Source organism: Vanessa tameamea, chromosome 12 (assembly GCF_037043105.1).
Source record: "Vanessa tameamea isolate UH-Manoa-2023 chromosome 12, ilVanTame1 primary haplotype, whole genome shotgun sequence".
Lineage (NCBI taxonomy): Eukaryota > Metazoa > Arthropoda > Insecta > Lepidoptera > Nymphalidae > Vanessa > Vanessa tameamea.
Window position 1 is genome coordinate 5,773,176 of NC_087320.1, and position 16,096 is coordinate 5,789,271.

The following is a 16,096-nucleotide window of genomic DNA, read 5'->3' on the forward strand; positions in this document are numbered from 1 at the left end:
AATTAAATGGAAACTAATGTAGTATTAGAGTTCGACTCATAAGTCATAAACTGTTAAAGAATATTTTTCAGCTAAGAGTTCATTGATGCGTGATTTTTTAAATATATATTAATTTTTAACTGCACAATTTTGAGGTATCATATTCTCTCCCAAAAATCCAACACCGTATTTTTGAATATTCCTTTGGATAACATAATTATTTATCTTAATACAATAACAGTAAATATTACTTTGTTTAGTATGTATTTTCATTTATTTTTTTCTAAGTAGTATAGTATCTGGTGTGTTCTTCTAAGAATCGATACAGTATACAGTAATAGTATCTATTCTTCTTCTATTTTAAACTTTCGCGAGGTATATGTTGTACATATATTTTATTCCGAGATCAAACCTTTTTGTATTTTGCCTATCTCAGTTGGTCAGCGGTCACAAGCCCACGGCAAAAAATAAAAAAGGGAATGATCGCAGTTCAAGCCCAAATAAAGGACATAAAAAGTAATCATATAGTAAAATTTAAATATAAATTAGTGTTAGTCTAACTAACTTATGTATTAAGTATATGGCTATAAACTCACCCAGCATCCTATTTATATCTTTTTCATTCATCGTCGTCCTCGACGTTTTTCATGGCGTACTCTCTGGAACAAGGAGTAACTCACGTCACTACAGACGCTTAACTTTTCTTTTCGAGGTACACTCGTAAGATTTTTAGGAGAGTATTTCGAATAATTATTTTCACTCACGTTACGTGATTCGTTTTTTATTTATAATAATTATATGTATATATAAATATATCACAGAGAGGATGATGTTACATATCAATACTACATAGATTCATTAAAGGGATACAATTAAAATATGTGGATTACCTTGATTTAAAGTACTCTACACGAAGCACACGAACTGTTAGCACAACAAATAACTATCACAGGCACTGAACAGAACCATTTAAAGTTAGATTAACACATAAACTTAACTTTCTATTATATTTCAGTTATGTTTAAACATAGATTTAGTTTCATTTTGCGTGTAATATGTAAAACATTGTAAAGATTTTTTGAGTTCCCGTAGAGGCATCTCTCTACGAGGGTTGGAAGGCGGACCGCGGAAATGCACGAAAATCAACGAACGTTGCCGAATGCTAATACTACACAGGACCGTACTAAAAATCTGACCTCATTGAAATTGCTAAGTTAAGACCTGCGGTTTTTTAAATCTTAGTTATTAAAATCAAAGCGCGATGTATGAAAGTACATTTTTTATGAATGTTACACACAAACCTTAACTACATAAATGAGTATTTAATTAATTTAAAAAATAAGAACGTTTTATTAAATTTAGACGTTGTTTGTAATTATTTATCAATATGATAATGTAACCAATATTACACAATAAATATTATTTATGTATATTACAAGTCAGTCCGTGCCTGGTTTACCCTGCAGTGAGGTCGTAGTTAAGCGCCATGTTTTTCGCGCATGCGCTTTAATTTTCTTCACGGAGCAATCAGTAACAGTGAGTCATATACAAAACCTTATATATTTTTGTTGGTGTTACCAGTATTTTATGTTTTTTCTTTACTTGGTAATATTAAAAAGAAAGATTTTAGAAATATATAATTAGACTTACATTAAAATTGCTTTAATATGTTATTTATGATTTTATATGAACGATGTTTCAAGAGATATCAGTAAAGTAAGGTGCGTGCGCACCATAACGAATTGACACAAGAACATAGGATCAATATTATGACGTCATATCATTGAGTGTCGGAAAAAGACTGCACTACACTTCCTTTCAAATACGGAAATATCAGTAGTCTTCCTTCTAACACTTTGTACAGTGATACTGATTTTGCTTACCGCAACCTTTGTTACAATTGAATTTTATACTTAAAATATCATCTTTTATGAAATGGTATTAAAGATTTCTTATTCAAGTAGGCTTTTGCGAGCAGTTTGGATTCGTCATTTTACAAGATTCAAATAAATGTAATGGTACCAACGGTTCGAAATTTAGATTCTTCCGAAGAGAACCGGTAAGAAACTAAGTAGTTTCTTTTCCCAATTAAGTTACATGGTGTTATATGGGTAAATTTATTAAAATTTACACACAAAATAATTATGTTACTATCACTCATATTTCAAAGATAGATTTGGATTAAAGTAAAAGTAAAGTAACAGTCTCTAAATGTCTCGCTATACAAGGGCCTCTCTTTTTTTGAAGAAGGTTTAGAGCGTAATCCACTACGCAGCTCCAATGCAGGTCGGTTGGATTTTTAGATTAAAATTTCTATGATTTATTTTGAGATAAATTCACATTTTACACCATATTTGTACCAAAGTGTTTTATTTACGTTGAATTTATATAGATTGGGTACATTATTCAGGTATGTTCAACGAGGCTCAAGGTCGGTAACATTCCTAATTAGGAGCAAATAATGATTCTATGTTAATCGCTCCGCGTCATAGGAGCTGGAACGCATTTCAAACAATAGCAACAATACGATTTCACTTCAATGCGATTAAGTCCTTGGGGATAACACTTTCGCAACTAGATAATTCACTTTATCTACTAATGTACACATTAAGAATTAATATGAAAACTGCTTACTTTATACTCAGGAGCATTCGAATGTTAAAGCAGCTGCAGCCTAGTTGTCTAAAAACAATAACAATGGCTATAACTTTCATTAAATTTGCTACTCAACATAATATAGCACAGTTACTTTTTACTCTCTTCATAATACCTACTGTTTTTTTTCTAGATTTTAAGATGTTATAAGAAATGTCAAGAGTTGCAGGTCTGTGGAACTCAATTTATAATATTAAAAAAAAAAAATATGATGAATATTTGTATTTTTTTTTCTAATGTGTTTACTTAACGTACTCATGCCGTTACTTGTTATATATATTTTAATCCAATAACTTGATTACAATTACTTGCATTTGAACTCAATTGAAATGTAGTCGATCACTGTAACGTTCACTTTTAATCGAAATTACACTACGTAAACGCTGTCTGTTGCGAGCAATATTTCGGCACGACTAAATTAAGACTACAAAGTAAGACATCGATACGTAGGGTTAATACTTTCAGTGCAAAATGTTACATGTAAACATTATCCTTAGAGGCTAATTTGCCAAAGAACCGCATGTGTGTTCAAAATAGGTGTATTAAACTCGTTCTACAGAACAGATAGCAATAATTAACACTAGTAAACTCGTTAGCTTGCTCATACAGGTGTAATTGCCAGCAGCACGGAGTGTTCAGGCAGCTATAAATTTTTATTAAAAATTATATCTTTATAATAACTTGTATTGCGTGTGGTCGAAATTCGTCCAATTTAACTTGTAGAATTCTACAGCACGGAACCTTTCAATTTTTTTTTAAATTAATATCTAATTAGCATGAAAAATATCTAACATCTCTCAAATGCAATTAAATGAGTTTTAGCATTAAACAGTAAGTAAACATTATTTTTTCCATTTTAAGCATTTATCATTTTAGAAGTTAAATAAACATCTTAAAATGTGACGCACACCCGATTATCAGATCCAGATGCGATAACTACACAACGTAACATACGCGTAACGTTGGCGGCTCACGCGTGCCGACCGCCGGACGAGATTCTCAACTGTTTTATTTTAGAGCTAGCTCTACGCTTCGGCCGTGAAAATATTGCAAAGGTGTTTGAATATGTAGGCAGTACATTACTCAAACCTGATGAGCAATTCACAATGTCGTTCGTTGACTGCGTTCAACTCTAACATTTTTAATCGCTAAATACAATCCGCGAAAATTGATTCGGTATATTGCGTACCATCCCTTTATTATAGTTAACTAAGTCTGAGCATTAAAAAACCGTAAACATATCGAGACTCAAATTATAAAATATAAGTTACAAAAAAATAATTTCACATTAACAATATGAGCCAACTTAAAAAATATATTATCTATATAATTTTAATATTATTATAAATCATACGTTGATTTATAATAATAATTACAATTAAATTAAAAAAGAAATCATTTACAACTGTGTAATGTAATCTAGATAATATATTGTTACTTGTTTGTAAAGATGTTTGTTTAGTTTCAACTTGCTTAACGCAAGCTTTCAAATTATGTGATATTACTCACGTAGGATCCGATCTAAAATGATATGAGCCATTAAGATATACAATAATCATTTTCAGTTTGATTAGTATAATGCTGTAGCCACATTGACCGATATTTGTTATCTTGGTGGAGCACTCCTTATTTTTAAAGATATTAAAAACGATAATAATGCTCATAAAAGAACTATAGAAAGATTTTTTAGTTTTTTAATTGAACTAGTTTATCACAAGTGTGTTTCATTCATGAGCTCTATGAATATATATTATTATAAAATAGTTTATAGAGACGCTTATATCTAATATGAGGCTTTTGCTGGATTTAATCTACAAAGTAGCATTTGACACTGCGTGAATTACATTGATAGCCGCAATAACCTGCAACGCAACGGCTCAATCCATACATGTTATACCGGTTGAATGCCTACTATCATTGGCAATTGCTATAATTGAGTCCGCTTCTTCGGTTGGCTGAGCAAATATCTCACCAGTTATATCCAGTGCATCTTTCTTGTACTACAACGAGTCGTATTCAAAGAGTTATTCGTTAACTCAACAGTTCTTATTGTTTCCAATATGCAAACATACTGACACTATCTTATCATTTGACATTAGCCGAAGCAACACGTTAATGGTAACACGCCTCGTGAAATGATAGCTGTGATGTGAAATCTATATTAGTTTAATACTAATAAATTGTGTGTGATTAATGAAATGTACAATATTTATAATATTTTTTTATAAAAAATTAAATTATGACTGAAAGTTCTTTAGATCTCCAGGAGTTAGAAAAATTAAGGTATGTTGTAATATTGTTACTGTATTCCCCGAATTCATTCTCTTTATATATGAAAACTGAAGGGTAGTTTGTCGGAGATGATTATGAAACATGCCTGCTATTAGTATATATTTTCAGGTCTACAAATTTTAATAGTGAAGCGGCATGTCCGAATGAAGAAGTTCCCAAAAAAACACACAAATGGCGAATCATTTTAGAACCAGCGCTAGTTGGTGCTATGATAGCAATCAATCTCGGTCAAACCTCACTTCAAAACTTTTACTTACGAACCGCTTGCAGTGTAGATTTGGGCTACCCGATCGAGATCTGTGAAAAAGGCGTCGGAGAGGAGTTCCGATCGGCTGAGGTAAAACGCCTGACAATAATAAATTTTATCATCAGTTCAATGTTTTTTATCTATACACATAAACGGATACGGTAGCGGAAATACTCCATTTCCTAGTGTTTAAATGACACAATTACACAAAGCACATATGTCTAAGGACATTTGATAATCGAGTTTGTGTTTACTTACTATTTAAGGTGATAAATTAAACGAGTCATCTTTGTACAAGGTTGATTTGAAATCGTTAAAAAAAGATATGTCAATAGATTATATTATCATTTATATTTAAAATGGGCTTATTGTTGAGAGGGGAGAAATATAATTAATTACCATTAATTATATTATACGACTAGACTTATCAACAGCTTTGAATTATTTTAAAATATTCCATATACATAGTGACCTAAATATTAATTCGAAACCGAAACCGAACGATGACTATATCTAGTTATATTTAATAGTAGTTCGGGTAGGTGCCGAAATTCGAACATAATCATTATTCAAAATTTGAGGCGAAAATATGTAAATGTAAAATATGCCAATAATAATAAAAAATGAAATCGGTTGACAAAGAGAGGAGAACAATGTCCTGATCTGTTTTGCCTTTGTCATTCATATATAGACATTTTTGGATGTCAAAGAATTTATTGAAGATATATAAAAATTGTGACTAAGCGTGGGACATTGGAAGTACATAACATACGTCTGATATAATCGTAATATTTTTGTACAAAATATATTAAGTACAATATAAATTTTTAATTCCAGGCAGAAAGTCAAGTTGTTGTATCCGGTATCAACGTGAGTCGAAGTTTCGTGGGGTTATTAATTTCCACGATCGTTTTGTTATTTGTTGGTCCATGGAGCGACTGCAGCGGACGAAGGAAGCCGTTACTCGTCTTACCTTTACTGGGAATGTGCGTCATGACCACAGGAGTAATTTTAATGCTTACATTCCCTGGTGCTAATACAACACAAGTACTTTACGCTGTTCAAATCCCCATATCACTTGGTGGCAATTTCGGTTTATTATTAGCAGCGTCCTTCAGTCACATAGGCGATGTGAGTTATAATTATTTTTTAAAAATAAATTATAAGCGTTACAAAGTAATCTAGTAAAATTATAAATAGTGCAAAGCATGAAATAACAAATAACAAAAGCGTTGTTGTTAAAAGATATATTATAAAAACGTTTCATAACTAAAACTGCCTCTTCTCACTCCTCGGGTTGATGTAGTTGTATGTATATATATATATATACTCGTGCTCTGACTCATACACGTATCAAATATGTGTACACTGCTTTGCGATATTTAACTTTTAAAATACATCTTTATATCTGATACATACATGGTATGAGGAATCTTTTTAAGAAGATTTTAGAATCTTAAATACTCGTTATTTTACGCTTATTACCTACTTTTTGTGTTGAAATTTATCTTCTTAACCTATCGCACTTAGTCACTTATATGAGTATCGAGAGTTTGTGTTGTATATATAAAGTAAAAATATGGTTTATATGACTCATAATCTCATACAACGTACCTATATTAAATTAATTTAGCTGATAAGTATATTGATTAGAAGCACAGAGCAACTATTTGTTAAATATATCGTTGTTTGACTTTTATTAATTAGCTTTGTAAAAAATTTTGCTTAATTTGTAAAAATAAATATATTGCAACAAAATTCTTTTTTACAATTAATATATAAGAAACGAAGTCGTTATTATTTATAAAACATATAATTGCCAGAATTTTTTATTTCAAAAGTATTATTCGTGAGAGAATCCTTACTGTTTTAGACTTCATGACGTCACTGGAAACTTAATACGTCAAGTTGTAGCCGCTGTATTGCAAAGAAATTGTACACGTTTTTAGTTTTTGATTATATCAACGAAACATATACATATTTTGTTATTTTTTATATATCGTTTTATTTTTAATCGAAATTAGAAGAATTTTAAATAAATTAATCAGTCTGATAAAAAAAACTTTTTGGCCAAAGTTTGGGACTTTGTTTAAAAGTTTTGGTCGTGTGTTTCTTTTTATATTAATGACGTCATATCTACAAAATAAAGTTTAATTAAAAATTAATTATTTACAGCTTTGTCACGCTAGCGGTCGTGATGTGACTCGTACAATGGGAACACATCGAGCCGCTATACAAATTGCTCATGTGGTAGGTTCCGTCAGCGGGCCTCAACTCTACCGACACCTTGGATTCTACGGTGTGTTCCCTCTTGTTTTATTGCTGCAGGTAACTGCTTCAATTACTCAACCTAATCGTAATGCTATACTACAGTATGTATACTCAATTGGAGTCAAATATTTTGTTGGTTTTTGTTGACTTGGACATTTACATTACCCTACCATTAGTAAATATAGTGTATAGAAAATTATCTATTGATACCACATCCATTACAAAACCTCAAAATTAGGATATTGATGTAAACTAAACCGAACCGGAGCTGGCACTGTTTTTATGAAAAGTTTTGTCAAAGCAAGCGAGGCGTTTGGGTGTCATAAAACACTCCAGAGATAGGGTAACTACAGAAAACAAGACTACCTGTAGTAATGGTTGACTGAAATGGTTGTTGTAGTTTTCGGTCGAAGTCAAAATATATAAACAGGACGTTTATGTGGATTTCAAAGTAAACACAAAAATATTACACATTTCATAGCAAATTGTTAAAAACAAAAAGGAAATTCAAGAAGATTCTTGGTAGCAGTTTTAAGTCGTCAGTTTACATGATTAAATTAAATCTAAAGCTACCACCGGTTCGGAATGTAGATTCTAATGAGAAGAACCGACAAGAAACTCAGTAGTTTCTCTATTTCGAACATAAATTACATTATTCAATACAATTACAGATTATTCAATACAAATACAATAATAAAAAAATAATATTACAAAAAATATATAGAATAAGATTATGTTTAGTTAATTAGTTAATTTAGCAAAAATCTTTGTTTATGTATTTTGTTAGTGTTTAAATAATAATAACACAATAGTTTCAAATAAAAACAGTACATATTACATTGACGTCGTTAAACTTAAATAGTATTAAATTTCATATAGTAGTGGTACTCAGTGACAATGACAATAATATCAAATATGTATATCGTCAATACAATAATTTTAATGTGTGTCGGAATGTGTTTTTTCATTAAAAAATCTAATATTTTGTTCACAGCTAGCATCCCTGATTTATGTAATAATAATGGTCAAAGACGTTAATGTTAATCGTGATAACCGAGTATCTGTGTTCAACTGGCGACTTCCTTTGAATGCAGTACAATGCCTTTTAAGAAAACGAGAAGGCAACAAGAGAATCATTATCCTTCTTATGCTAATAGTGGGACTTGGAGACAGGGTATTACTCTCTGGTAATATATTTCAAATTGATAATCCTAGTATTGTTTAAGTATTGTTTATAAATGATTAATCATTATATCAATAATAATTCTAATCGTTGTATGGGTATATTTTAGTGTGTGAACTCGTCAAATTATAACTCAATCCCGAATATTAAATCATAAAAACATATCAACTACGCACGCTAACTAAAATAATTATGGATAGAATCGTTTTATGTAATTGAATCAATAAATTTATTTAGTTTTTGTAATACCTCTGTAAAGCGAAAAACCATAAACAGTAAGTAAAGCGATTAGCTACGGAAAAATTATATTTGTTTAAAGCAACCGACCTATTATAATTATTTTATGTAGTGCATAGGTTGTCATTCATACTTATTTTATCAATAAATTATTAATGTTTGTTTTGTGTAAGAACTCACTTAATCTCATTCGTGAAATGTTGACAACAGTACTGTCCTACGGTAATACGCAATTTTGATGCGTGTATCCTTTAAATATTATAATTATTATTGTCAATTTTGCATGTAACTTACTGATATTTTACTATTTGTTTTTGCTGATTAAATGTACAACTGTTATTTACTAACGACGTTTTAAAGGAATTAAATAGAGTATTACTACTAGAGTTTTAACAATAATTTTTAACTCTATGTGATCTTTAATTATTTTTGATAAAAATACTTTAATTACCTACGAGAGTATATTAACAATATACTCACTAAATCCAAATACAATTTTTTTTACCAGTTATTTATTTCCACTTTACATAACTGTTATATAATCTGATCTAGATTTTAGATAGAAGATTCATATGATTCTTATTATAATTACGTTTTAAAAACTAAATAACTTGTTGATTTTGATGGTTAACAATGATAATTTCACATCTTCCTGTATGCTTCCGTAAGCTTTATTTTGCATAAATAATATCGAATATAATCTTTAAATTCGTGTAATTTTGAAATTCGTTTAAATTTGTTTTGTTTTTTTTTTTATTGTACTCAATAACGAAATCGTAAGATTAAAATCACCTATTAAAGGAATAAAAAAAATTATTCCCCGACATCGAAACTCTAGTTTCAATAATTTTCCCTTGCATTTATATTCAGCGGAATATTTTTTTATACCGAATAAATATTATGTTACTATATATTTGATGCAATAGTATTTGTTCACGATCAATTAATTTTATGTTTTAGCTGAGGTACTCTTGGCGTACATGTACTACAGGTACAAGTTCCACTGGGATGATGTTATGTTCGGATCGTTCCTCGCTTACAGAAATACAATTAGTTTTATTGGTAAGTACATACAACTCTATATAGATAATCTAAGAGTACAGTTATGCCACTAATAACTTTACAGCGATAAATTTTAAATGACGTACAATTAATTAAAATAATCTTCTCAATATTAAATAATTAAAAAAAGGGATTTAGTAAATAAATATTACTGATTAAGACGAAATCAATAGAATCACGGAATAAGATGTTTTTTAGTGTCTATGGCTTATGGTTCCTACGTCGGTTCCAATGTTTAGGCGAAGATGATTGCTTACTTGTCTGCTTAATATTTGGTATTTTTTTAATAGGAACCTTACTTATACTCAATGTTCTGAAGCGTCGTCTACGTTTATCCGACGAGATGGTTGGTATCCTGAGCTGCGTGTCTTACATGCTCGCCACTTGCTCTCTTATTGCAGCTACAACTACTTTGTTTGTTTTTCTGAGTAAGTATTTCATATAAGTGGTTAAAATTCCTTCTCTCTATGAATCTACATAATAGCCATCATATATATAAAAAACACACAGCCACACACGCACCACTATGAATATTTTCTAAAACGTATTTATTTATAGATAATTTAAAGATAATTTATAGGTTGCAATAATTTCATTTACCTATTTCCATTTACCCATTAGATTAATTTATTAAAGTAAAAGATTTTTTGAATATAAAAGTTGCAGTTTATTTCCTACGGCTGGGCAAAATTCTCCTCACTTTTAAGAAACTTTGTGGCTTTTGTTATTTGGGGCTATTGGTATACCAGAAGATGGTATGTTGTTACAAAATATTTCAAAATTGTCACAAGTGGCACAATGAGTTGTCACGTGCTTGTGTTATTATCGTAGTATGTTGCAACTTCGTGTTGTAATTTTTTACGATGCACTTCGTATGTCTTCTCAACACGAGTCGCAACGAGCCAAGATGCGAAGTCGTATCGTATGTTTGACCCTTAGTGTACATATTTTCTAATAACTATACAAAATATATTTACTTTAAAAATTCGTAATGTATTTTTAACAGATTATTTTTTTTTATGAAATTACTATTATTAATTAAAAATGAATTCGATTATTTCTTTCAGTTCCTGGAATCGGAATCATATCTCAAGGCTCGCAGGTTGTGCAGCGACCGTTACTGAACAAACAGATATTGCCCACCGAACAAGGTAATGTTGCTTTAAACAAAATATCAAAACGCTCCCAAACCTTAAAATAAATTCAAAGATATTTAATCATCTTACACTTGTATACTGATGTCACGTATATTGGAAAAGGCACGAACAAAAATAGTCATTTTATATTTATTGGTATTTAAATTGGGTCCTACAATTTTAATTAAGTAATTTTTAAGGCAGTTTTTCATACATAACATTAATTATAAACGTCGAGGAAGTTGTAGAACGAGTGCATATCCATAAAAAAGGATTAGCCATTGCATTAATTCGTCTGTTTTATGTCAAATTAACAATATTAATTATTAGTTGCGCCTCACCGTTTTAGATTCATTCGTTCATTTATCCATCCTTATTATACATGAAATATTTGTCTTGGCGATAGAATATGTGATGAGTGGGTAACAAACAAGACGAGCTTGCCATAACATAAAATAATTTAAAAAAAATGCAAATTCGCGCTATAATATTAATACCTAAATAGGCATAATTTTTTTAATACTACACTAATGTTGCATTTCTTTCGCAAACAAAATTCCCTATAGTTAATACATTCTTTAAATATGGCTTTAATGTAATAAATACTGAATTTCTATTTCTGAATATTATGATTTTTCGTCATTTAAATCTATAGAAACGCGAATCATTATTGATTCAGGTATTTAAAATTATACATACGTTATTTTCCTCATTGATATATTAACACTGATCTAAAAATAAATTATAATTGTGCGGATTATTTTTCAATGAACGAGCATGTCATTGTTATGTATATAACTTCTGTTATTAAATTAATTGTATCTATCTGTAAATAGTATAAAACATAGTTGCTTTTCTCTGTCTGTCTGTGTTTGTAGTAAAAATATTTAAAATCAAGTTGTAGAAATTTTAATTTCTCAGAAAAAAGTTTAAGATATAGGATAAACGCTTTTATCAAGATCGTCCTCTACTGTTATAAACATTTGGGTTTACACTTATGGGCTACGTCCTCAAATAGTACAATTAATAGGACGTGTATGTAGAACTCACGTGGTGCTTATCTGAATTATAAATACTAAAACATTTATAAGAATTGCGGTACTCCTGGCCGCCAACATCACGGTATCACATATACAAATGCAAAGGCCATTACAAAAACGTGGCTTTGTGGCTTCTTCTGTGGCGCTGAATGTAAATAGACTTAGAGAGGCATAAAGCAGAACGACAGAAATAAGCGGACGTTTATAAAAAGACTGATAGTTTCATAATTTAACTGGAGTGTATAAAACCAACCAAAATTCGATGAAAACCCATATTAATAGGTATATAGGTAATTGGAAAGGAGTTAATCTTTGATTTTTTTTTATGATATCGGTTGGCGGACGAGCAAATGGGCCACCTGATGGTTGTCATCTTAGAAGTCGATAGATATTATTGATTGTTTATACTATAATTATAACATTATAATATACTTTCAATGTTATTTTTATTTTTTATATATACTAAGCTAACTATGATAACTCGGGTGTATAGATTTATAATTAAAGTAAAAAAACAAAAAAATACACTTTTTATATAATCTAATCCAATACTGGTATATTTTTTTAATGTAATAATTATTGAAATTTTCCCCCCGCACCGGACTTAATAAAAAATTAACTTTACTGTTAGTAGTACGTAGTGCGTATTGCAGTAGTCAATATAATAAGAGTTATTTAGAGTGTGCAGTAATATTATGTATTCTCCGCTTTAAGTGATAACGCCCAACGCTGATAATTGCGCACTTAGTGTCTGATATGGTACATACTCTAAAAATAATATGATTATCTTTTATAGAGAATTTATGATGTTTTGCGTATTATCATAATATGCTTCAGTGTTTTTTTAAAAGTACCTCAACTATGTTATGTTTCTTCTTCAGGACAATATGTTTCTTTTATAAAATTCAACATCTCATGGTGTTAATCTCTCTTTTTGTATATCTTCTTATGATCCAATCTTGACTAATTCTGTACTTGTGGTGTTTAAGAAATGTTCCAACGAGTTTTAATTATTTTAACTAATAATACCAAGAATCAGGTTACATTAAAATGCTGTGCAAAATGAGAATTGTCATGACGATATATGTCATGGAATATGTACAAAAGTAACGATTATTTGTGTATTGTTTCCGCAACTAAATTAAAAGAAATGTATTTTACAACGTATTTAAATAAGAAATTTTGTCGCTATATAAAATAGACTATACTTTTTTAACTTATCGATTGTCGATATTATTAAACTTACGTGTAATACATATATAACATTCTGAAGTGATATAGTTGTTCTAAAAATGACGTTAAACGGATCTTAAACGGATCTCAAGAAAATCACCAGTCAAACTGATGTTAATGAATTCCTTAAATACTTATAGCTTTAGCTTTTAAGTCGTACGTTATGAAAATTTTGATTTATAAGGCACTGCTGGAAGAACCGGCACGGAACTCAGTACTTACTGTAAAGAGTTACTCGGTAAAATCAACATTCCGAACCGGTAGTAGCTTTAAATTTAATGTAATCATGTAAAGTCGTATTTGAAAGAGCTGGCAAGAGCCTGCTTGGATAAACATATCTGATTTTGCCAGCATGATTATAAGTAAAAAATCAGCAAAAAGCTAAAGAATAACAACATTTTAGAAGCGATCATAATTGATAACGAAGATGTCTTCGTTTCTGAGAGATTATTTTCTGTGGTTGATCATATTTCACACTGATCATTTACTTTTGTAGAGCCCTTAATGTTTGTCTCTTCGATTTTCTACATTTTCTCGAGACTCGAGGCATCAACCACAAAGGCAAACTCATGTTTGCAATAATTATTATTATTAACGAATTTGCATGCTATGTGCTATCATACTTCGAGATGTGGACCTCAATATTTCTGTAGTACGATTCTATCACTATAGATAAGATTTGCCTTCACGAATGCATCATAATTTTTGGTCGCAAACTAACCCCCAACTACTTATATAGATTACATAATATTAAATTTCGTCGAATTTTACATGAAATCACCAGCTTTGTTTTGTGTGAGCTCATTACTAAAATTTCATCATCGTTATTTTTTTATTTATAACTCTAATTTCAATTACTGATTGTATCGCCGATGATATCTTCATTATCTATTGATATTATTGAATAAGATTTTGTAGAAAATATATTTAAATTTATAACCGATGGTATCGTTCTCATTATATGGTTTGAGTGTACCTGTGTGTGTGTACCTATATTTCGGAATATGAATTGATCAATTATGAATTATACATAATTTGAAGTACACTTGTGATATTATGATAAAATGTTAATGCCTCTATTGATACGCAAGATATGATTGTTGCAAATTGCAAAATGATTAGGAAAAGAGCAACTTTACATTATATTAACTTTCATTTAAAATAAAAGTCTAATTTGATTTAGATTCTAGTAAAATAACTAAAATCCACATTAATGGAACATTTGAGCCATTAATGTGTTCTACAAAGCCAGTACTAATGGTTTGTTGGATAGATATGTATGTGACAGAATTTCATCTGACAATTTCACAATGTTTTCTTTTACCAGCAAACAGGAGATGTATTAAACACACGAATTAACTTGCCCTTATTTAAAGTTTATCCTATTACGCTTGAGTTGATATCCTCGATCCACGTGTTCTATCCACTGACTATAATTCGTCTCAAAAATGTCTATTCAAATGATGAATTAATTAATTAATGTATTTTTAAATTATGATATTATAAAACTTATAACTTTTATTTATATAAGAATTATTAACATTAAGTCCTTAACTATATACAAAGAAAATTTTAAAAATTGTTACTGTATAAATCATGACCCTGTTGAATGGTGGCAAGAATGCTCTTGCTATTATTATTATATATATTTATCTTTTGTTATAAATATAATATATTAATACCAAAAAATCGAATTGTTTTAAATAATAAATCTGGTTATGTTTACAAGTAGACAACATATTACAAAGATATAATGTTATCTGATGAAATCATTCAATCATTTTCTTTGACGTCGGTGGAATATTCTCTACACCGTGTCTATTATCGTCGCAATCATAAACGTCTTTGTAAAATCTAACAAAACATCTAGATATACTATTTTAGAACATGACGCAAAACTTAGATAAATTATTTAAAAAATGTATATTTTGTTCCAGGTAAAATCTACGGCATACTAGGTGCACTAGAATCGGCGACGCAAACCCTTTCATCGCCCCTGTATTCATTGCTCTATGCAAGAACTGTGTCGACTCTATCAGACGCTTGGCTCATTCCGGGCGTCATTTTAGCTTTATTACAACTCTTTTCATACTTAATAACAAGAAGACTGCAAAATATACAACCAGATAGTAGTATACAACAAGAAAAGAATATACCTTTAACGGTTATTGATAAAAGCACTGAAGATACCAAAGATAAGGATCTCATACACAAAGAGGCCAGTAGCGCCCATACAAAAAACCCTTTATAGATAGAAATGTATTCATATTTTATTATAATCGCATTAAATTTATTTTTATAAACTATGTGTTTTATTTTTACATATAATTAAATTAAATCACTTTTTGTATTACATTAATATTTTATATAAAACATAATATTAATATTTGAGTTCTATATCACAGACTTTAAGTACGCTAGATAAGCCGCCCGTCCAAGCGTGTTGGAGTACACCCACCCACACCTAGTTGCCACCACCTATTTCACTTTATGTTTAAAAGTGCAGGTGTTAAGTCATTCTGTCCATAAATATGCGAAATCTTCAATAGGAGCTTATGAAGCATATATCAATGCTAGAATATAAACGGTAGGTCTATAAAGATGAAGTTAACGAAGACGTTCCATTTCATTGGTAGTTATCTCGCATAAATATCAGATTTTGTTTCACTAATGTATGACTATTTGTTTGAAAAACATTTGGCCCGTACGGCATTCAGACCAATGCAAACAAGCAGAGACAAAGTAAGTTTCATATTAAAAG

General features: G+C 30.0%; 2 protein-coding genes across 2 annotated transcripts in view; one reads left to right on the forward strand and one right to left on the reverse strand.

Moving 5' to 3' along the window:
• The window catches only part of LOC113392986 (uncharacterized), a 60,132-nt gene extending 59,045 nt beyond the window's left edge, over positions 1-1,087 (reverse strand). Inside the window, exons 1-2 of the mRNA XM_064216439.1 lie at positions 870-1,087; positions 576-638 (exon numbers count right to left, since the gene is read on the reverse strand). Of these exons, the coding sequence (XP_064072509.1) occupies positions 576-606 (31 nt within the window). The 5' untranslated portion in view covers positions 607-638; positions 870-1,087. The remainder of the gene's footprint in view (positions 1-575; positions 639-869) is intronic.
• Positions 1,088-4,510: 3,423 nt separating this feature from the next.
• On the forward strand, positions 4,511-15,638 carry LOC113392990 (proton-coupled folate transporter-like). Its single transcript, XM_026629671.2, has 9 exons — positions 4,511-4,917; positions 5,035-5,263; positions 6,011-6,304; positions 7,349-7,501; positions 8,439-8,631; positions 9,825-9,926; positions 10,217-10,354; positions 10,994-11,077; positions 15,273-15,638. The coding sequence occupies exons 1-9, from the start codon at positions 4,874-4,876 to the stop codon at positions 15,584-15,586; spliced, it is 1,551 nt and encodes a 516-aa protein (XP_026485456.2). The 5' UTR covers positions 4,511-4,873; the 3' UTR covers positions 15,587-15,638.
• Positions 15,639-16,096: the final 458 nt, after the last annotated feature.

Excerpts from the sequence above, each read along its gene's own strand:
- LOC113392990 (XM_026629671.2), top strand. The coding sequence starts at position 4,874 with ATGACTGAAAGTTCTTTAGATCTCCAGGAGTTAGAAAAATTAAG. Across the intron at positions 6,305-7,348 it reads CCTTCAGTCACATAGGCGAT|CTTTGTCACGCTAGCGGTCG; the intron begins GTGAGTTATAAT and ends AATTATTTACAG. Across the intron at positions 10,355-10,993 it reads TACTTTGTTTGTTTTTCTGA|TTCCTGGAATCGGAATCATA; the intron begins GTAAGTATTTCA and ends TATTTCTTTCAG.